Here is a 23,897-nt window from a genome sequence, read left to right as displayed (position 1 = left end):
TGCTGCTACTTTTGGCAACTCTTTAAAGATTTATGAAGCGTCAAATATTTATTATGCTCGCTTTGCAATATAAGGCAGTGAAACACGCAAGATCCGGCACAGCACGAAATAGGACGATGGCCCCGACCAGACCAGGCCCAGGCCCAGGCGCAGCCCGGCCCGGCCCGGCCCAGACAAGTTGGCTAAGCCAAATCCTTTTGCCTTAGTCTGGGGCTACACGCGAACACTTTTTGAAATTGCAAAGCGGCGCAAATAAATAAAAAGCCATAAAAAGTAGGCAGAGTTGAGTCGGGCAGACCAAGTTGCAGCCAGCCAGGACTCACACACACACACACACACACATACATACTTGTACACGCTCATAAAAATGAAAAGCAGAGCATAAAATAAAACGCAAGACGAGAAATGAAATGAATGAGCGCAGCAGCCGCGACAACGACCACGATGTCGGCAAATAGTCGGCGAGCAAGAGCAAGAGAAAAAAAAAACAGAAATACAAAAAGTAAAGTAAAGTAAAAAATCAATGCAAAATACGCCTACTTTCGTGCGCCCTTCTGTTCCGATTCCACATGTATCTTGGCGCACTTTCACATTTCTTGTTGTCTTTTGATTTTTCGCTCTCCGCCTCGCACCTCTCCCCAAGCTGCTGAGATACTTCAACCCTTTAGGACGCGACGTGAAAAATGTTGCTGGAAATATGAAAAATCTTTGCATGCGTTCGCTTATGTATGTATGTTTATGTATCTATGTATATTTGGCCGGGGCTTTTGTATTTTGAGGCCACGTGAGGCGTGAGGCGGCGCTATAGTTAAACTGTGCAAATATGTCAAACATCGTCGAAACCATTTAATTTGACGCTGTGCCAAATGCTTAGCATATTTTTAGGCAGCGCACAGCCAGCGGCCTGTGACCCGCTACTTGTGACTAATGATGATGCTGTGACTGAGCCACATCCAAGGTGATGAGCGCAGCTCCAGGGGCTGGACCAACTAATGAGGCGCATAAATTCTACACTAACACGCACACACACACACACACACAGGCACACGCACGGCACACATATGCATATTAAAGCAGCTGGCAAAATGCTTGAAACAAGCTGCAAATTTTATGAGCTGCTGGCAAAACAAGATGTCAGCGCTTAGAAGTAGGCAACGTAATGCGACACGTGGGCGTAGTCGTATGCGTAAGTGTGTGTGCGTGTGTGTGTGTGTGTTTGGGGCTGTTTTTTGGGTAATATCCCCTTGGGCTCGTCTACGCATTCAAGCAGTTGAGAGACAAAATTTAATTAACGCATTTAGCTAACATCGTCTCTTTGTCATTTGTCATGCGAGTCAGAAACGCCGGAAAAAATATAATACAATACACGCATTGCCAACTGATGGAAATTCACAATATAAATAACTTTTCGTTTCGACTGAACGAACGCATGCACAGATTGGGTTAGTTAAGTAGGCTCTATAAAAGGCTTAAAGGGCCAACTTTAAGATAGAATTGCATCCACACAGCTTTTGCATTTCAAAGCTGTCGAAATGCATGTCACGCTCCAATTTGCATATTACAACTATCCCCACACGCTGCCCCCCCGTGCATGAACATGCCGGAAAAAAAAAAACAAAAAAAAACTGAAAAAAGTAAATGAAAATCAGCAAGAAATAAAAACAAATCCCGAAACCGAAACAAAAATAGAAGCCGACAAATCCATCCACCAACCTAACCGCAATTTGTTCATGTCCAACTCAATTTTCGTTACGTAAACTGCATCATATGCCCGTGCCGGTGCCGGTGCAGGTGCAGGTGCACCCGAACACCTCTCCTCCAGCACGCCCGACCGCCCACCCGTCCATCTGTCCGGCCGTCCGCCTAGCCGCAAATACACACACAGCCGTTAGACATAACTTTTCGTGCCAGCGCATTGACGGCCGCCAGGTGGCGCCACAGAAGCTTGCATGTATTTTTTTCGTGTTTGACGGCCAAAAAAAAAAAAAAAAAAAAAAAAAAGGAAAAAGAATATATATAAAACTTTTCTCTCAAGCCGTGACTCGATGGGGCGGCCGAGCGACCGCTCTGGCGCTTCAAATTTAATTAAACATGCACACGTGAGCAAATGCAAATAAATAAAAACTTTATGGCTTTTGCGCCGGAATTGGGAACGGTATGGGGCTAAAACCGGGAGCTGAAGCGTTAGCTCTGCCGCGCTAGAGCTGTTTGGGTGGCTTACCTCTAGTGCTGTTCGCCCGCCCGGCCTAGCCGTGCGTGCGTCTCGGCCGTCAACAGTTAGCGGCCATTGCATACAGCGTGGCAGCGTGGCAGTGTGGCGTGCTTATAAGTTTTAAATTTCCTAGGCAATGACCAAACTATGTTGTTGTTGTTGTTGCTGCTGCTATTGTTGTTGATTTTTTTTTTTTTTTGGGCAAACGAAAACTGAATTTGCAGCTAGGCGTAGCTAAATTGAAAAAGGCGCCCAAATCCACAGAGTTTCAGTTTGCAATGATGTGAGTGTAGCTGTGTCTCTGTATGTGTGTGTTTATATGTGGGTATGTGTGTGAGAGAGCTTTTCGCTTAGTTTGTTTCACACAACACGTTTTATATTGAACGGCTTTGATATATGTGAATGCGTGTCTCTCTCTGTGTGCGTGTGCGTGTGTGTGTTATATTCATGATTTATGCAACGGCAGATACAACGTGAAGTGCAGCGTATATTTTTGTAATTGAAATGCACTTAAGTTCTTAGGTTGAAATCATTTTACAATGCCTTTGCGGAAAATAAAAAAAAGAGGATGTAAATGGAAAAAATAATAATGAAATGCTGGCCTACATGAAATATACTTTTCTTATTTTTTTTTTTTTACATATATTTTAACATCTATCAATGGTTTTTTTGTATAATTCTTTTCGTTTATTTTTGTGGGCAAAAATGAAAATGTAATCCCCTTGAATTGCCTTAAATTTTAATTATTTGCATCGAAAATCTGTGTGAATAAATTACAGAATTTTTATAAGGCATCGTCAGGTCAATGTTCATTGAGCTTAAGAAAAAAATAAAATCGAGTCCCGATAATAATTTACACAGAAATAATAATTTACACAGAAATTCAATTGATCGATAATTATCGAGAACTCATTTTTCTCAAGGTGATCGAATTTTTTCGATTCATCACGATTTTCGATTTAGTGTGGTACAAATTATCGACTGAGAGTATTGAAGCAACTCTTATATTTCATTTCTATTTTCATTAAGTCTCTGTGGTGTATGCTTATAGAGGCAATGTCTGTCTGGCGACACTTCAGAGCTTATGTACTTTGTTAATTATGCAAATTCCGCGCATACTCGTCGCTGCTCTAACAGCATCAACATCAACATCATTTCTGATTGCTGATGATGTCATTCAAATGAAGTAACTGACAGAACTGTTTCTAATTTGACATGTTTGCTGCGCCGCAAGAGTTTTACCGAATAATTGCGCATGTAAAATGCAAAAGCGAAATAAAATACAGAAATTCAAATAACATTTGTCGAGTCAGCAGTAGAAACAATTAAACTTTTGCCATGTCGTTCTCGGCTAGAACTAGGAGCATGTATCTCTGTCTCTCTCTTATACTGTCGCGGTGTGTGTGTGAGTGTGTGTGTGTGGAGTAGTAAGCCATGTGGCATTTTTGTTAAAAACTGCATAATTCATGTGCCGGGCCATGTCCTGACCTATGCTGACCGGAGCAGCAGTGGCAACAGCAGCAGCAGCAGCCGTTGTCGTCATGCTCGTCAACATGCTCTCTTCCACATGGCTGCTCCACACATATTTCATTTAAAATTTACAAGTTAACAATATTAAATATTAACAGTTATTTATGCATTTTTCGGCATAAATCCCAAAAATTTCGCATGCAAAAGCGCACAAAACTTTCTGACGTCCGACTCGTTCGCCGAGATGATGCTGCACAAGTCTGCGAATCCTCCCCCACAGCCGCCGCCCCTGACCTGTAGCTCTCTAATCATTGTGTGACTCGGAGTTTTTCATATGCATATGTATGTGTGTATGTGTGTGTGTTTGTTTATGGGCAAATTGTATTTGCCTTTTATTTTATTCAACAATATTTTGTAATGTTTGTTTCTGTTGCTGATTTAAATAATTTCTGCTTCAGCTTCTTTTGTAAATGCACTTCTTGTCGCATATTATTTACCCGCCCTGTTAGCCGCATTGTTTGTTTAGTCTGTTGACTTGTTCTTGGGTGAAATATATTTCGTCAAGCAATTCCATTTCAATTCATGCATATTTATTTCCTTTGAACTTTTGCATTTTCTACCTATTTAGAATTTATCGGAAGCCAAAGCTAAATTTAACTTGAAATCTGAATGAAGTTTACTCAACATTTAGAGGCTTTTCATGCAGTAAGTGCAAAGCAAAACAAAGCTTAAATAAAGCTCGATCTCTGAGCTAATATTTTGAGTCTCGAATTATATATAAAGTTGTTGTTCAGACAAGTTTTTATGCCCACTTCACCTCTGGCGCGGCTGGTGAACTTGATGTGCCCCCAAACGGCCAAACTCTTGCATTAGCTTCTGGCAAGGACGCCGACAACAGACAACAGACAGCTATATATAGTAAACACTCTGAAGGCTGGCAGAGGCAGCGCGTCTCGCCGCTCAAATATGCAAATGAGGGGGCCAGAGTCTCTCCTGGTCCATGGCTGATAGAGGCTGGCTTGCAAAGTGCTCGAAAAGTGGAACCAAGCAACAACAATCGCATTTAGCCTAAAAAGTGCATTGGATGTGCCACAGTTGGCTGGCAAATGCATTTGGTCGCATTTGCCGCACCCCGAACGCCCTTTGGCCACTTGCGTGCTAGATTTGTTTACACAGCCAGGCAAGCCAAAGGGAGTGAAAAATAAATGGAGTGTAACAAGTCAGCAAGTGAAGGGTTGGGGGGGAGGCTAGGGCGGGCTACCTAGGATTACATTTACGGCGAGAGCAGCCTTTGGTAATGCGATGACGTGGCTAGTGTGCTCCAGCTTTGGCTCATTGTTGTGGTATTTAGACAATGTTTCGGCGACTGCCAGGCTGGATGCCAAGGCTGGCCTGGCCTGGCCTGGTCTGCCCTGCTCTGGCTGGCTGGCTAGCTTCTAGCCGCGCAAAAGCCAACAAATCATTGCCAGGACAACCCGTTGGCTGTCCAATGGCTAGCTGGTTAAAAAGCGAGCAACCGACGAACGACATCATCATCAGCATCATCATCGCCTTCGTCATCATCGTCATCATCAGTTGTGCGCCTAAGTAAGCCGCATTTTGTGGATTCAAATGACGCCCCTCAGCTCGTCCGGCCCTCGAATCCTAGCAGCTCCTCGGCACGGTGTAGCTAGTGTGCAACCTCAACGCTCACACAACAAACGACGTGGTGCAAAGTGATTTCTGGTTTAATGTTTTTTAATGTGGCTCATGTTGCAACTGGCCAAACGCCTCCGCTGTTGCTGCTGCTCTGGCTGCTGCTGCTCCTGCTGCTGACGCTGATGATATTGTTGCTGTCATCAGCAGTGGTTGCCGCTATGGTCAACTGTTGGTGGTCGCTCACTCTGTTTGGCAAGTCTAACATGAGCCATGTGTGGCATGCTCGTGTCCGTTACGTAGTCCTTGTCGACTCTCTCTCTACCTCTTTCTATCGCTTTGGTGCTTCATGTCATGTGGCCACTTCTGTTGCTGTTGTTGCACCTACAAAAAGTGCGACCATGGCTAATTTTTCTCTTTCTCTCGGTATATGTGTGTGCGTGCGTGTGTGTGTGTGTGTGTGAGTGAGTCCATTAGCTGTTGACAAAGTTGTTCGCCCGGTCTCGTCTGGCGCTATCTTTGTGCGGTTGTGTGTTTTGCGGCTGTGTAGCCGAATTTGACACAACATTTGTCAAACCACAAAATGGCAGCCACAATGTTACTTTCATTATGCAAAAGGTCAGCAAAACAGCCAAAGCTCTTTTGTGGTAGTTGTTGTTGCTGCTGCTGCTGTTGCTGTTGCTGCTGTGCCACCAAATGACATTTGACTTGGTTTTCCCGGGCTTACATAGTTTGCGTCCGGTCAGCTGCGTGGTCAATAAGCTGCGATTTATCAAATAGTAACAACAATTTGTCAGCAATTTCATGCCAAAAACCCACCCACCAACCACCCAACCACCCAGCCACCAGGTCTAGCTTCTGTCTATTTTGGGTCCACAGTCCACATGAATATTGCATTAACATATGCAGAGCGAAGTACGAAAATCAAAAACACGCATATGCATAATCGCATTGCATGTGAAAATTTGCAAATGCAATCGTCACAATACAATATTCCCTCAAATCACAGCTGTGCGTGTATGTGTGTGTGTGTGTGCTGTGTGTGAGTGTGAGCGTTGATTACTGGCTGACTAGGCTCTATAGGAAATTAATTAGTGCAAACATATCTAGCAGCGGCGCCCTTTCGATTCAGCCTGACTAATGATGATCGATAATTCAGCAAAGTCCCAACGCCCAATGGACTCTGAATTGTACTATACCCTGTAGCTATGAGCGATGGATGGGCTGGTTTAAATACATTTATGTAAATGTGCATTATAGAAAGTAAATAGTACCTTTCTCTGCGATTCTCATGACTTACAGGTTAAGAGCTTGTGTTTCATTTTAGCTTAAGTCATTCTAGTTGCTCCGATTGCCTCTTTGCTAATAATTACTAATAATATATAATCTATATATTTTAAATATCTACAACCTTTCTCTGCAATTCTCATGGCTTACAGGTATAGAGTTCTTTTCTATACTTTCCCTAATCCACCCTCAACTACAAAACCATCTGCACTTTAGATATTTGTTATATATATACATACATATATTACCTTTCTCTGCAATTCTCATGACTTACAGATAATTCATTCTACTTGCTCCGATTACTTTTCTATAATTTGTCTAATCCACTCTCAATTCCAACCAGAGTATCTACACTTTTGGACATTTGTAATATATATATATATGTATATGTAAAATATATACAACCTATCTCTGCAATTCTCAAGGCTTACAGATAAAAACAAACTCTCTTCCTCTATAGTTGCTCAGATTTACTTGTTCTAGGGAAATCCCTCAGTGCGCCTAGAGTATCTGCACTGTTGGTGCTTTTGTTTGTAGTTCATCGTTTTATTTACGGACGTCCCACATTATTAATAGCTCTGGCCAGCGTATGCCCTGTGCTTAAACCTTATGGTATATACAATAAATGTTTAACTCTGCTTTTATGTGCGTTTATTTAGCAACAATTAGCAGCTTTAAGTGCAAGCTATTGATTTATGTGAATCGTACATGGGGTCTGCTAGTTAATGTTTGTAATTGTGCATGTGTGTGTGTGTGTGTGTGTGTGTGCGTGTGTTGTTTGCGCCCCATAAAGTATGCAATATTTCTATGAGTGTTTGTGCGCATAATTAATAATTTAATTGCTTCTGTTTATCTCTTAATTAAAAGGGATTTATTTGACCTGCAGCGCACTGTGAACCACAGCAATTTCAATAGCAACAACAACAACAACAACAAACAGCTAGAGCTATAAGATTAGCGGGTCAAATCGCTGCACTTTATTTTTTATTACTTTGCTAATTAAGTTCATAATTAATCGCATTTAATGTGGTTTTTGTGGCTATCGCTGATGATGACGTTGTCGTTGCCGTTGTTGTTGTTTTTGCTGTTGCTGCTGTTGCTGATGCGCACCACAAAAACTGATTAGGGCCCAGCTTAATTAGAATTGATTGCTCAAAAGATTTGCACACACTGAAATGCCAACAAATGGCAAAAATAATAATTATGCAAGATTAAATATACTAATCGATTCGTTTTCCATTCTTCTTCTTCCGCTTCTTTACAGGTGAGTCCACACGTTTATTGCCAAATGACAACACAATTAGTAAGTAATAGAGAATAGAGACTAATATTACGTTATGAAGCTGTCGGGCGCACGCCTTAAATTCGGATTCAGATTCAGCCTCGATGACTCGTTTCATTTTGGGAGCGAGCATATTTTGCGCTGGGCCGCATCTTTTCTGCCTATTTGGCAGAAACGTAATTAACCGTCAAAACAATGGCGGCTCCAAGCGCGAAACCAAAACTCGCCATCATACACCCACCCCCTACCCCCACACTCTCCATGCATCTACTCGCTTCGCCTAATTTTCATAATTGTTATTATAGAAATTCAGCAGCCATAAACAAAAGGTTAGTTACTTGCCTAATGACTTGAAGTGCTGCTGTCTTCTTCACAGTAAACCAGCCTCCTGCTGGCCTCCTGCCAGGCTGTTTGTTAGCTGGCTAGCCGCCTGCCTGACAGTGAGCAAAACTTTTACGGCTCGCATCGCCTGACTTGATAAACAAGCAAATGCGCTTATCACCGCTCCCAAGTTTCCTAGCAGCCCCCGCCCTGCCCCTGTCTAACGGTTGATTTGCGTGGGGCGCGCGCTCACTCATAACCGAGTAGCGTTCAATGCGAAAATGATAGCCGTCCGTTCCCGAGTTCACAACTTTTCAACTATTTGCCAAAGTCGGTGGGGTAGAGGGGTGCGACCCACCCAACCGCCCTTCTATCTAAGTGGGGCGTGGCCAAACAGCCCAGCACTAATTACAATGCCGTGGCGTTGATTTTTATGTGCCTGAAATTGAAATGGAGCACAGCACGGAACACTAAACGCTTTAAAAAGATGCCTTTAAGCGTTGCCACAGTCAAAAACTTTACGAGCCCTGTCGAAGAAGACCCTGTGTCTGCCCACCGCCAACCCATTAACCCCCTGTGCCGGACTCTACCACCGGCCGGCCTGTGCCAGGCGTCGGCCTACAAAGTTGCACGTTGAACTTTACAACTTTTGCGCCATTTGAGTTGGCAATGCTATTTCTATGCTGCCAACTGTTGTTTGTTTGTCTGTTGGCTGCCAACAAGTTTGAGCCATGTCCTCTGCTGACTTCAACCGGACGCCTTTCCATTATTAATGTCACTGTTGTTATTGTTGTTGTCGATGCTGTTGCTGCTGCTTCTTCTTCTGCTTCTACGTAGTTTAATTAATTAATTTGACAAAAGTTTTCAATTGAAGTTCAGCTGTGCAGGTCGCACAGCTTTAATGCCGCCACTACAAATCCCAAAGATGTCCAATCCACAAATCAGCATTTCAAACAACAAATACGCCAGATGATGAAGCCAATGATTCATTTATTTTTAATACCTGGCCTCCCCGTCTACTTCTATATGACTTTCTTTAGGGTTATAAACAAAAATAAAAATCAGATTAAAGCTGGCAGAAAAAAGAGCAATAGCAGTAAGGGTATTCAGATCTCTGAATGCATAAATATCGATAGACTATTTTATCTTTATTATTACATATTATCTCTTATTATAGTATATATATTTTTTTTATTATTTTATCAATTATTAAAAAATATATTTTTTCTATAACGTAAGCGGCTTTTCTTGCTAGTTTCTAAAACAAACACAGGAAATATTTTTAGTGTCTCTACTCTTTAGCCTTTTAATCTCGAGATTCTTGACTAGTCATCATGTCACTCTTATCGATGAATGATAGACTTTCAACTTTTATCATCTCTATCGAATATTCGTATTCGACTACCGTCACAATTATTGCCAGCTATCATTACTCTCGTTGGCTCTTAAATAACTCCACCTCTAGTCTCTATTGCGCTGCTAAAATTTAATTAAATATTTTGCTGAAAATCTTGTCTTCAATATATAAAAGTCTTAAACTCGAGCTTGACTTAACTCGCTTTTATTTATCTGCTATCCACAAAATTTCTTATAAATCTAATGCATTTTAGCTATGATTCGATAAACAAAAGGCAAGTTTTATTGGGTTATATTTCATTTGCAAATTTGTGGTTTTGCAGTTCTGTGAACATTTTATGTGAATATTTAATTAGCAGTCAGTTGTAATTGCAACTTGCAGCTTGTCTTGCTCACAAACACACACACACACGCATGACTGAGCTGATAAATTGATAGATTTACGTCATTGATTTTAATGCTTGTCGATTAAATGTAACAAAATTTGTGGCTCTAGCTGATGGGAGCGCTTTGATTCTGATGAGAGCATTTAAATTTTCATTAGAGCCCATTAGCTGGCAGGCGAACGTGGCGCAGGATATTTGCCAGAGCCTATGCCTATCGAATGCAGCAGCAGGAGCAGCAGGAGGAGTAGCAGCAGCAGCAAAAGCAGCAACAGCAAAAAGGCTTACCCTCTGACCTCAAAATTGTTCATTCCACACTTCCGCTGCTTACGTTGCTTCCGCTGATTATTGTTGTTGCTGTTGTCGTTGTTGTTGTTGCTGTTGTTGCTGTTTGGCTGCCCGCGCATGAGTTGGCTATAATTAAAAATTCTATTACTGCTAACTTCATATAAATTTTTAATTAGCAATTTTTGCTATTTTCCTACTTTTGTTGTGCACACCCACACACATACACACACAGACACACCCCCAACAACAAAGGTAGCAGCCGCCTTATTGTTATGGTGCTGCTCCCACCCATTGTTGTTGCCGCTTTGGTGAACTTTTTAAATTAGCACTTTGTTAAACACTCTGATGAAAAAGGTAGCACACCACCACCAATACAGCTGCCACATCGCCCAGCGTCGTTGTGCCACAAAAATGTTGGCATAAATTGTTTTTTTTTTTTTTCTGTTGTTTTTTTTTTTTTTTATTTTTATTTAAAGGATTTTGTCCGCCTTGGCGGTAACCCGTGACACGGCAGCTGCTCGCACGCATTAAGCACCGCAGAACCGCAGTGGCTGTCATAAATTTTTAGATCTGACTGCCAGATAACTAGAAGCGCACGACTGCCAGCTACCCTGTAGCAATTGCATTTGATATGCTTTTCAATTAAAGAATTGCCTCGAGTCTTTGATTTCACCTGTTGTAGGCTGAAGTTCTCCCTCAAGCCTATTTTTGTATACCCTGTGCTGCAGCATGGTCTATTTGCATTATTAAATAATTCAAAATTGTGTTGCCTACTTATTTGCGCTAAGCGCGCAAGAAGTTGATTAGCATGGGCAAAGGTTTGTGTACTTTTTGTTGCCAGTGTAATTATTAGATTTTATGCATGGTTCCATAATGCCCCGACCATTGTTGTTGTTGTTGTTGTTGCTTTCTGTTTTCGTTGTTATTTTGCTTAGCATAAAAAGGCGCAAATATTGACAATTATGGCCTATAATTTGACACCCATCGGAAGCAACAACAGCAACAGCAACAACAACAGCAACAGCAACGCGCCTGTCAGCGCCATAAAAATGACAGCCAAAGGGTTGACAATTAAAATTAAACCAACCACGCATCACACACGCACACACATAACTCTTGCTTGTGTGTGAGCATCGAGCGACGCTTTATGATTCAGCAGTTATGCCACACACACACATACACACACACACAGACGCACGCACTTTTGTCATGCATTTTAATTAAAATTAACTTCATTTTTATGATGCTGATGTGTTTGGCATGTGTTGCTCGCTTTGTCTGTTGCTGTTGTTGTTGTTGTTGTAGCTGTTGTTGCTGTTGTTGCTGGTCGCGCTGGCTGCTTAGTTAGTTGCCACAATTTATACAATTAAATAAAGATTTTATTATCATGCCGCTGGCTTTTAATGTCTTCAAGCTTGATGTGTGCTAGTCTAGTATGTGCGAGTGTGTGTGTGTAAATATTTAAGCTGCAAGCATATCAAATTTACTGTTGTAGGTGTCGCGTCGGCATATTTTAAAAGCTTTTCGTTATACAGTGCCTGCGTTTACTCAACACACAAGGACGAGCGAGAGGGGGCGGGTGCTGCAGCCTGTCGCTTACTTTCTTCTATATAAATATATACATATATACATGTATATTTCTATATATATATGTGCGTGTGTGTGTGTGTGGGTACGTACATGTGAGCTTGTATGCAAATTTATGTGACGTTGTGCCAAGCACGCGCTCACTCTGGCTTAAGGCTGGGCACCCAAAAGAAATTTCCTGGCTACGGCTTTTGTTTTCTAGCTGACGCTGCAGCAGCAGCAGCAGCCGCAGCAGGAGTAGCAGGAGCAGCAGCCGTCGTCGTCCTTGTTGTTGCCCAAATGTATGCAAAGCTGTGTTTAAAGTGTGGCAACCACATCACACGCCTAGCTCTCAGGGAATGTGTGCGTGTGTGTCTGTGTGTGTGGCTTGTTGGCAATTTAATGGGCGCGACCCGGCGTTGCGTCGTTTATGCATATTTAATAGTTGCTATTTTTGCTAAGTGCTTGAAATTGTCAGCGTATGAGCCCGCAAAAAGGCAGCCAAAAATGTTTGAAGAGCTGCAAATCCGGCGCAAAGCTGCCTTAAAGCCACATTAGATCAGCTCTAGATGTGCATTTGATTCGTTCTACTCTCGCTCTCTCCCTCTCTCTTTTGCTCTCTCTCTCTCTCTCTGCTTGGCTATAGCTGCTTCGCTTTGTCGCGCAAACTAATTACATTTTGCTCAATTGGCGCAAGTTGCTCGACCTTTTGCTGACACTCAACCAAGCCAACTTATACAATTAGCAAAGAGAGAGCAACAGCAAAAGAGAGAGAGAGAGGGGGAGAGTGAGTGAGAGAGCGAAACCAAAAGTTATACTGGCGGCACTTCAATGCATTTTGAAATTTGAAACGAAAAAGTTTTGGTCCAAAAACCCGCTCAATCTCCCCTTTGCCTAGCAGTCGCTAATGAATTGCTGTAACTGAGTTGGTCGTCCAGATTTATGCAACGAAAATTAAAAGGTAAATAGCAAAGCCACGACTGGCGACTGGCTTCAGCGCTGCCAAAGCAAGGATAATAGTTGTCAGCCTCAAATTGTGCCCGCCCTGCATCGCTCTGCTCTGCTCAGCTCTTCTCTGCTCCTTGCAGAAAGTTTAATCAAGCGCTATTCTGTTTGCCACGCCGCCTCCTGCGCTGGTTGAATCAACTTTGCATCAATTTCAATATTCCCACTGTTTTCATTTAATTTCGCCAACTTAAAACTTAATTGTTTACTTCCTGCAACTGCTCCTGCTGCTGCCTCTGCTGCTCTCTTGCAGTTGTTGGCTGCTGTCCTGGCAGACCTCCTGCTCTGCCTGCATAGCTAATGGTGTCGCTGGAATGCTGCTGCTTGGGCACTTGCTTTCTTCCTTTTTCTTTTTTTTTTTTTTTTTGCATTTAAATTTGCAAAATTTAAATTCTCTGCATCGGCAGGCAGGCGCGCAACAGGTGGCCGCGCAAACTCATTTAGGGTATTTATGTTGGGGCGGACTCGTGCACGCTTTTGTGGCCGGATGTCTGGCTCTTGTAATTTGCACAGCAGCAACAGCAGCTATAGACAACGGCAGCAACAGCAGCAGCAGCAATGATAGTTTCCCAGTTATGAATAGCAATGGCAGCAGCAGAGCGAGAGGGAGAAAGGAAGAGTAAAAATAACAACAAGCACGATGATAAAAAATACAGCGACTCTACCAGCATCATCATTTAAAAGCGCATTAAAAACTTTTTAGATTAATTTCACTGCTGCTGCGTTTTATTTTTGCCTTGCTGCGTTATATAGCAAGCGCTGCTGCTGTTGCAGTGACCTCCGCTTCCTGCTGATGTTGTCGTTGTTGATGTGGACGCAAAGCTGCTGCTGTTGTTGCTGCTGCTGTTGCTGTTGCTGCTGGTGTTGTTTTTGTTTAATGTCGCGCACTTTTATTCGAATTGCAGCAATTTAAAATCTCGCACATTAAATGCAACGAAAACTCATGCATATTGGAGCATAATTTTGTGCACCGCATAAAATATTCTACACCCTTTCTTTGCTTTGCCATCTCGGATTACTAATACGTTTTTCGTGTTCCATTGTTGGCTGGCAACAAGTTTTGGCTTCAGCTCAAATACATGTACTAACATGTAAAGTGCTGTGCTTGTTGTGGCGCCTGGCAACAGCAGGAGAGGCAAGAGCAGGAGCAGGAGCCAGCATATTGCGCGAATTGGATGCCTTCCTGAATGGGAGCAGAAGGGCTGCCTGGCTGTCTGGCTGCCTGGCTGCTGCAATTGAATAGATTCCACCTTTTCAATACACATTTGCCAAATCATCAATATTTTTGTAAAACTTCATGCATGTTGCATAGAGGCGCCCCGAGAGCAAAGACTGCTGCTGTTGCTGCCGTGCGTTATAAAAATATGCACACACACACTCTGCCAGTTGCTTATACAATCATTTTCAATAAATTTATCTACAATTTGTGTGTGGCGCATATGGGTTGATCATACGCCATGTGGACGCAGAGCCCTTGGCCTGCCGTATCTCAGATTCAATAAACACACACACACACACACACTCGCACACACACGCACACATATTTTATTCAACCTTTTTTTTCATTATTTCTGTCAGCAGGCAGTTTGGCATTCAGACTGCTTAGATTTGGCTTTAGCTCCAATTTCAACTGTCGAATGGTAAATCTTTTTTCAAATATGATTTTATTTAAGCCACACGTGAGTTGCTTTCAAGGACTTATCAATAGCTGGTGAAATCAGTGAAAGGGGATTTGCAAATACATAAATATTCAGGCAGTGCGATGGCAAATTGATTTCCATGGTAATATGCACAAACCTGTGGCGCTCTGACCCTTTTCTTTTTCGACCACAAATTATACGCAATTAAGCAAATTTGTGTGAAGGGCCCCGAATGCAAAATCAAAGACTGCCCGCTGATTAACAACCGAAGACACAAAACCATAAAGCAAGCAGGCCGAACGGCCAATGGCAATAGCAAAAAAAAAAAAAACAAAACGAAAACGAAAAAAAAATCCTAAAAAAAAAATAAAAGAAGAGAATAACAAACGACATGTAAATAAATAAACGAGCTGAAAACGCACACTCGGGGAGGCGAACGGAAAGACAACAAGGAAGCGAAACGAAATGAAACGGTAGAAACCGGAGACCAGGACAATGGGGACGCCGTCTGTGGCAAGTTCATTTAACTTGCGGCGCACTTCCGATTTACCGCAAATTTGAAAACCAACAGGCAACCAAAATTTTGCCCAAAGGGCAACACAGCACAACAAACGAAACCGAAAACGAACACGAATGCCATTGCCAACAAAATCCTACAAGTAAATAAAAGCACCGAGTACTCGGACATAAAGGCTAACAGCAGCAGGCCAGGACCAGGACAGGACAGTGGGAACGACGGACCTTCGTCAAGGACTTGCCAAAACCAAACAAAAACAAAAGCAAATGCACAGAAAAAAAAAACAATTCGAAAAAAATTCAATTTGAGACCTTTTGCTATTTTTAACACTTTTAACTTTGATTTATGCAAAAATTTCCACTTCAGTTTGTACTTGCATATATATTTCTTTTTTTTTCGTAGCAGAGCATTACTGAATTTTCTTTCACTTTGGAATATGATTATATTGAATTGATTGCATATAACTATAAAGTATTTTATTATATATTTTAAATTATTAAAATTTGATATCAGTTGTTCACACCTCTCTAATTTTCATTGTAGTAAACTGCCTGAAAGGGTATTTGGCAGTCGAGCTACTCTTCTAGTTTCGTCAAAGAATTTTTTTTACGTCCTGTTGATTTGTTGATTTCCAACAAATGTTTGCACGCTTTTCCAATAAAACTCCGTTGTCGCGAGACAGAGAGAGAGAAAGAGTGAGAGAGAGGGAGGAAGTGAGAGGAGCAGAGGTTCGTTGATTGTCAATGTCACTCGCTATGTCTTCAATAAATCATTTCATCAGAGCTGGTTGTATTTCTGCTTCCTCTTATTTTTTTTTTTTTTTTCTGCAGTTATCCTTTTTGCTAGTTTCAGCTATTTCCTGCTGACCGATGGCAGCTGCAGTCATTCGTCATATTTTTGTTAACTGTTTTGTTGTTTTTGTTGTTGTTGTTGCTGTCATAGACGTGTCGGCAAAAGGTAAAACACTTTCGCTTTGTTTTCGCCTCTATCAATTTTTATCCATTTACCTTTGCCATATATTCTTACACACACACACATGCACGAAGAAATCGTTAATCAGCCACTTTGGCTGACAGTTTGACTTTATTAACAGTCGATTAAATATCAATTGAAATTTCAGAAATTTAATATTTGCACTGCGGGGAATGGGGGAGATCGTCGTCTGTCCGACCTCTACGTAATGCATAATGCATGGGATTATAATTATGCATGGTGCGCTTCTTTTTAATTGCCAATATTATGAATATTGTAAAACACTTGCATGATTGTCATTTTTATTAATCGCTTCGTATCGCGTGCGCTGTTTGATTTTCAACTTTTGTGCGCTTTATTTGCATTGTTTTTTTTAGCCATTTTCGCCGGCAATTGGGCTCAGTTAATTTAGTGTCCAGAGCCAGATACATAATTTAATTGCAAAAAAGCGCATTGCATACTTTTGGCTAGCAGCGACAGCAAATCAAAAAAAAAAAAAAAAAAAAAAAAAAAAAAAATACACACAGGCATTAATAGACCGGAAACGCGGCGCAAGTCCAAGCGGAAATGAAGCAAAAACTGTGGCATGACATATGTGAGTGTGTGTGTGAGTGTGTTGTGTGTGTGCGTTGGCAAGTGGCATGTGGCTGCTGATGCATTGCTTAATACGAAGCTGGCCCGCCCCAGGTTTTGGCCGTTCGCCGTTCTGTTTGCTTATCTGTGCGCGAAAATGCATTTTTGCATACAACATAACCGCAACAGATGCGGTCGCTTCAATATAAATGCAGTTACAAATGATGCCGACAAACCAACAGTAGCTCTGCCTCTCCCGCTCTGTGTGTATGTGTGTGTGTGTGCGTGTGCGTGTGTGTGTCTGTCCGCGTGCATTGTGGTCATTACAACGAAATTCGTTTGCAATTTAAGCGGGCAACGTCGAGTCGTATGGCCATTGCGCACTTTTTATGGCCATATCGCACAGATATGGCCCCACGATAGCCATGTTGTTGCTTGTTGTTTTTATGCTTTGGTCATTTCCGTTTTTGTTGCGTTGCCGTCGCTGTTTTTGTCTGCACATTACGTTCGCTGTCATCGGGCTGTCCGCAATTGCTCATCACTGCAGCGGTTATGTGTATGTCTCTCTGTCTGTGTATGTATGTGTGTGTGTGTGTGTGTGTGTGTGTGTGTGTGTGTGTGTGTGTGTGTGTGTCTGCGTCTGCCTTTAACGTACACCATTGCCAACTGCAGATTTGTAATACCAAATTCGGCTGATCAGCTTAAGCTACCCATATTTGGCAAATGAAAGCGGAAGCTGCTTTTCAGCTTTGCGAGCGGCGGCAGACAAACACGAATCAGATTGTGTTTGAAGGGGCTAATGAAGAGCAAATGCAAATCGGCCAAAGCCAACCAGCAAGTAGCCAGCCGACCAACCAGCCAACCAGTCAGTCAGCCAGCCAATCCATTCGCTACTCTATGGCGCTCATTAATTCGCATAATCAAAGGCGCGCTATAGCAGTAGGCAAAGGCAGCATCAGCATCAACATATTTGTCACATGATTACCGTATCCAATCACACGCTGCATATGCTTGAACCTTGACATGGATTACATAACGTCGCGTCTAGCCTCAAAACTTTGGCCAGAGCAAAGCGCTCTGCCGACATATATCGCGCACGAAAAACATTTGCCAACAACATAAGCACCAGCACCAGCACCAGCAGCAGCAGCGACATCGTTCAGATTAGAGAGAACAAGTAGGAATGTTCCAGTGGAGACTGCTCGACTAGAAGATACCTTAAGCCCTGCAAAGACCTAATATTCCCAGCATTCTGCGCTTGTTTTATGCACATATATAGAGTATCACATGCACACACACACACACAGACACAACCCCATATGCTCAGGCTCTGCTAACTGCTCAGTTAGCAGCGGCTGCGCTTGAACTGCGCTGCACTGTGGGCACCTATTTCTTAAATAAATCCTCATCTGGTAGTTTTTATAGGGGCAAAGAGGGCGTGGTATCTAAAATCTGTAAATTACAAAATCTTCGTATTCATTAAATGTAAATATACACAGTAAATCTTAAGTCTCTAGGTCTAATAGTATTCAAATCGTTAAGAAACTAATTAAATTGATCGTTTATTCTCGATAAAAATGGAAATGGAATGGAATGAGTTATCGAAAAAATATGAACTAGTGCTGTGTAGAATAAAAACCAGTATAAATTGCAAGCCTCTAGGTCTTAGATCTACTGAGATCTTGGCACTCATACGGACGAACAGACGGACATCGCTATATTCAGCTCATTGCACTGATCAGGAATATAGTTTATGAAGTTTGCCACGCCTCCTTCTGCCTGTTACATACATTTTCACACAAAACATTATACCCTGCTTTCCCATTTTCAATGGCTTCAGGGTATAAAAAGACTGCAACACCATCATTTGCAGCACGACGAGCCGACGCAACGGCAAGCACGCGCCAAGCCGAGGCATTCAACCGGGTGGAGCCCCTTGGCCAAGCGCCAATAGACAATGTCCTATGCATATTTGTCAAAACGCAGCTGAGAGCTGGTTGTGGCCGTTGTGCAACAGCTGCTGTCGTGTTCAACTGATGCCAACGACACACGCACACACACACGCATGGAAAATTGAAATTGAAACTGTTTAGTAGTATTGTTGTTGCTGTTAGTGTTTGGTTTCCATTCTCCTCTGACTGCATTGTCCTCTGACTATGCGCTATGCCAGATAATTTGCTTGGAAATCCATTTTCCGCTTGTTGTGGGAATACAATTGTGGGCTTGTCTCTCTCTGTGTGTGTATGTGTGCATGTGTGTAGCACACACATCTTCATTGTGCCAATAAGTTAGACACAATCGAAGCAATGCAGCAGCCGATAGCTTAAAGTGTTTTGCATGCAGTTCATTTGTTTCTCTATTTATCAGAGACTAGAATTAATATTAGAATAATTATTTATCAGAGATTGGAATTAATATAAAATCTAGCTTAACTGAAGCCTTCGGCTTGATGCATTTCTTTGAAAGCTCAATAAATGCCTAAGAAATATATAGTTGCATTTAGTTCTTACATAAAGCTATTGAAAATTTCAACCCTTTGCTTCTTTTTGTTAGCTATAAATTCCAGCATTAAATCACATTTATGGCCAAAACATTTTAGCAGCAATTTTCGCGATATTTTGCGCTGCCCACATCACACGTGGCCCCTGCCCAAGCAACATCATGCTCAACATCCTCCTTATTCGCAATTATCATTTACTGGCGAAAGCCGATCATCGCCATCTCAGCATCGGCATCAACATCAACATCATCGTCAGTGTCGTTGGGAACGGCAGCGCAGCAGCACTTAGCAACATCGTTGCGAGCGGCTTAAGTAGTCGGCGTTGTTGGCAGTGATTACTGGGACTACTGCTGCTAGTCATGGCCTAAACATTGCCATTCCATATTCATAATTGCTAATGGAATATGCTCTGGCAACGACTGCGGCGACTTTGACAACGCTGATGATGTTCATGATGATGATGATGATGATGCTGGGCATGATAACGATGCTGCCGTTGAGGCTGTGGCCGCCTCAGTGATTATGAGCAAAGCCCACTGCAAAGTGCCACTGGCCATGTTGTGTGTGTGGGTATTTGGGTGTGGGCGTGCCTCGCTTGAAGGCAGAGCAGAGCCAAAGGAGACCCAGTAGTAGTAGTAGTGGCAGTAGCTTAGAAGCCTGGCAAGCGACAGACGACGGACGACAGGCGGCAGGCGGCGGGTGTTTCTGTTCTGTTCCTGGGAGAAATTAATTTGCAACTTGCGAGACATTTGGCGTTGGCGTCTATTTACATTGTATACATTACGTATACGCCCAGTTGGCTGTGGCAGTGCTCTGAGGTTAGGTTTTTAGGCGGACGCAGCTGCTGGTGGTGGTGTCTAGTGCTCTACCGTGCGCTCTAACTTAAAAGCAACAAAAAAAAAAAAAAGAAGCTATATCTAAAAAGAAATGTGTGCTAATTTCGAGTCGCTCGTCACCTGCAGCAATTTTCACTTTTTGCCGCAACAGCGAGCGTAGCTGCTGGCAAAAGTTTTTCCTCGTCGTCGTGGTTGTAGTAGTAGCAGCAGTAGTCTGGCAGCTTTTTGTTAATTGGTTCAGTCACCTGTCTCTTGATCTGCCAGTCAAGCGTACACGACCCTAGCCGACAGCCGACGGACGGAAGGAACGGCGGACCGGGAAGGAAGGAAGGAAGCTAGCCTAGCCGAACGTCACCCAACGCCAAACGGCCAAGCGCCCAAGTGCCCAACGCCCAGAGTTACCCAATGAACGTTTTAGATTACAATAGTGAACGGCCTGGCCGGCCGTTAGACGACACATTAGCCCTGTGGGTAGCCAGACGGTGCTGTGGCGTGAACATGGAGCGCCAGCGACGCCCGCCCAGCGAGCTGAATCGACCGCAAAGTTAGCGCTCGCCGTCGTTAACTTAATTGGCCATCACCACCCACTTTGCGGGTTTTTATGACTCGACGACGACGAAGGCGACGTTGGCGCTAAAGCTGAGACCGGGCCACTGAAAAACAACAGCAATAACGCTGACGTCGACGTCGACGTCGGCGTCGCCTGTCACATTTTTGACATTTTTATTCAACATTTTTGTTGCTATTTAGTTGTCGCTGCTGCTGTTTTTGGCTTGGGCATTGCGACCATTTTCTATGACTTTTTGTTTGGCTGTCACCTGGGCCATAACATTGTCCATTGCCTACTTTTAAGCGCCACATTTTGGCCAGCTTGGCTGGGCCTGGCTAGAAGCGACGACGTTTGCGCTCGGTTTGTGCCATAGCTTTCAATTTTTCTCTATATTTTTTGTTTCTTGTTCTTAGCTCACTCTCTCTCGCTCTCGCTCTTGGTCTGTGATTAATAGGTGTGTTAATGGATGTCATTTTGATGTTTCCGCCAGGCGCATGTCCGCCCCAGCTCCGGCCCGTGGCGCTCCCCTGACCCACGTGACCCGCCTGACCCACTCGTTGGCTGGCCGCGGCTGTCTTTATGTTTAATTTGAGCATTTCTCGCTAATTTTTAAGGCTCGTCATTAAATGTAGATAATTTTTTATATATTTTACGTTCGTCCGTTTCTATGGCTTTTCTAGGCTTTACGTCTGTCCCGTCTGTCCGCGCTGCCTCCCTTTTTTCATGGCCTTTCGCCTGGGGCGCGTCGTAAAACCTAAATGTAACGAGGCAGCTACAGGACGAACGACGAACGACTGACTGACTGATTGAGGATAGGCAGGCCTAGTGGGGGTGTCTTATGTGGGTCCCAAATACCACAGTTGTTAAAACCTTTTATTTGTGAATGTTGTTGTTGTTGCTTATGTCGTATAAGAATCGTTAAGGTATTTTTAATTAGTCTCAAAATGCATTTTTAAAGCGAGCACACCTGAAAGCATGCACCAGAAACGGTTTAAAACATCTTAAATGTGTGAGTGTGTGGCAGATGCTGTGTGTGTGTGTGTGTGAGTGTGTGTGGGCGTGAATGTGTGCATGCATATAAAATGCAACATGTTTTTCTATCGCCTCCAACATCAGACACACCCCGTCGATTTTATTGCCACAGCCGCAGCGGCATGCAACGGGCGCGCAGTAATCGATATGTAAACATGCCGGTTCACTACGCTTTCGCATGTGGCTGTTGCTTGTTGTTGTTGCTGTCGTTGCTGTTAGTCGGCGACTGTATAAATTTAGAGGCAAACAAACCCAAAAAAGACAACAGCAACTGGGGACAGCAACAGCGACAGCAACAGCGACAGCGACAGCAATAGCAACAAGCTGCATGTCGTTTGGCATGCAACATGTTTTTATATAAATCAATTACAAGCCAAACATGACACGCACATAAAATGGTTTAAGGGCGTTGAGTCGGCGACACACACACACTCACACACAAACACTCACAAAGCAGCTCTAGCTAACTGCATTAAATCCTTTAAAATTTCCATGATATTTTAATATGATTAATGCATACGATCAAAGCCAAAAGCAAGGAATTTGCTTCAATTAGGGCAACCTGAAGGCATATCTGATTGAAATTCTTTATATGTATATATGGCCAGTGCGCGCTGATAAATATAATCAATGCCAATCATTATTTAGCTGTCGTGGCGCCTAAATTTGACATCTAAAATCGAATTATGTGGCAGGCAAATTAATTGAGATTTGCTAGCAAAAATTGAAATTGACGCGCGAAAATTGCGAATGTTCACAAAATTGTTTGCAGCTGGCGAAGCTTTGCGGCCACAGCAATGGACAGCTTGGTGAGCGGAAGGGAGATGGAGAGATAGACAGAGTGAGAGACAGTGAGAGAGAGAGAGAGAGAGAGCAGGAAACTAAACAGCGTCCACACAGCAGCACAAATTTGTCACAGCAATTTTTGGGGGACCTGAATTGATATAAACGGTCCGACAGACAGCTCTCCTGCTGCCCCCCTGCTGCTCTTCCGCCATCGCTGCCTGGAAAATAATGCGCTAAATAAATTGCGAAAAATTACATAAAATATTTAAGCGCATTCAAGTGTGGCGCCATAAAAAATGGCGTGGCATTAAAAATTTTGGAGTGAAAGCAAAGCGAGCGGCAAATGGCAGGCGGCAAAGTGGTTGAAACGCCATTTGCCTGAATATGAAAGAGGCTGGGGGCTGGATTCAGGTTGGGGTTGGGGTTGGTGGTGCTGTGGTGCTGCGGTGTGGTGCGGCTAGCCGTGTGGCAGCTAGGTCTTGGGAAATTTTTTGGTGTTTGAGTTGACGGTGTGTCAGACAGTCGGATAGACAGCCGCAAGTCGGATGAACGCGAAGAAGAAGGCAACAGCCTGTCAGGAGGGGGTGGTGGGGTTGCTGTTGCACAAAGCACAGACAGCGCAAGGATAACGGCAGCAAACAGCAAATTATATGTATAAAAGGAAATAGCAGCTGAATATTAGACATTTGAGAATTGGCATCGCAAATTTTTCATTGACTGGCAGAACACAAAAAACGAAAAAAAAACGAAAAAAAAAAAGTACCAACAATGCCAACCAACCTGCCATGCAAATGTAAGACATGTGTCCTGAAGCTGCTCTCGGCCACGTTTTAAACTTGTCTGCTCAAGTCAATAAAGTGAAGTCGAGTCGACTCTAGCTCAGACGTTTTTAATGCATTTTTTATTTGACTGCCGCAAAAAACGAGAAGCAAATAGATGCACATAAAAATAAATAAGGGACACCCACACACACGCACACCTATACACACATGCATGTAGCATATGAAAAGGTCGCCCATATTAACACTTTGTCTTCTTCGCCAACCCACACAGGAAACGCGAGCGCAGCGTGTATATATTTTATTTTATTTATTTTTTTGGTATTGAAGCTGTGTGTCCAGCCGCCATAAATTTCAATGCTGCTGAATTTTGTATGAGCCCACTGGCCCCAGTCAGCCAGGCTAGCCAGCCAGCCAGCCAGTCAGCCAGCATAGTAAGGCTTGACCCCGGCACGACCTAGGTCTCGATGAGGAGTGGCTGCGATCACATACGTTTGTCTACGTGCTTCGCCTTTGCTTTAAAAACATATAATTTATTTTAAAAGAGCCCCTCAACACACAGAAGTCAAATGGCCAAGACCAGCAAAAAAGGTAAACCCAGCACGGGTACGGCTACGGGTGTACGGTGTACGGGGTATGCTCCTGCCCACAAAATCAATATGAAGAGCAAGATTTATGCAGCCGGTAATCGCTGCTCAGCTCCGGTCCACAATCTCTGCCCCCCCTCCCTCCTGGCGTGCTTCAGTTGCTACCCCTGAGTCCGGAGTCCGTATCTGACTGCTCTAGCTCATTAGAAATGCCAAACAGCGTATGCCTGCCATTTGCATACACCCATAATACACTCGCACAGACACACGCACACACACCCAGGCACGCACTCACGCACAACTCTTTATGTATGATGTCA

The 23,897-nt window shown here is 43.2% G+C and overlaps 1 protein-coding gene across 20 annotated transcripts in view; it reads left to right on the top strand.

Moving 5' to 3' along the window:
• The window catches only part of heph (polypyrimidine tract-binding protein 1 heph), a 186,691-nt gene that overhangs the window by 115,634 nt on the left and 47,160 nt on the right, over positions 1-23,897 (top strand). For 10 of the 20 annotated variants that reach the window (XM_089462135.1, XM_089462131.1, XM_089462134.1 and 7 more), the window contains one exon: positions 7,869-7,907. The exons of the other annotated variants lie outside the window; for them this stretch is intronic. In XM_089462135.1, the coding sequence (XP_089318261.1) occupies positions 7,869-7,907 (39 nt within the window). The remainder of the gene's footprint in view (positions 1-7,868; positions 7,908-23,897) is intronic. 20 annotated transcript variants of the gene reach the window in all.

This window comes from Drosophila arizonae, chromosome 2 (genome assembly GCF_054131065.1).
Source record: "Drosophila arizonae isolate 15081-1271.41 chromosome 2, UAZ_ARI_1.0, whole genome shotgun sequence".
Lineage (NCBI taxonomy): Eukaryota > Metazoa > Arthropoda > Insecta > Diptera > Drosophilidae > Drosophila > Drosophila arizonae.
This window is presented reverse-complemented; position numbering and strand designations above follow the sequence as displayed.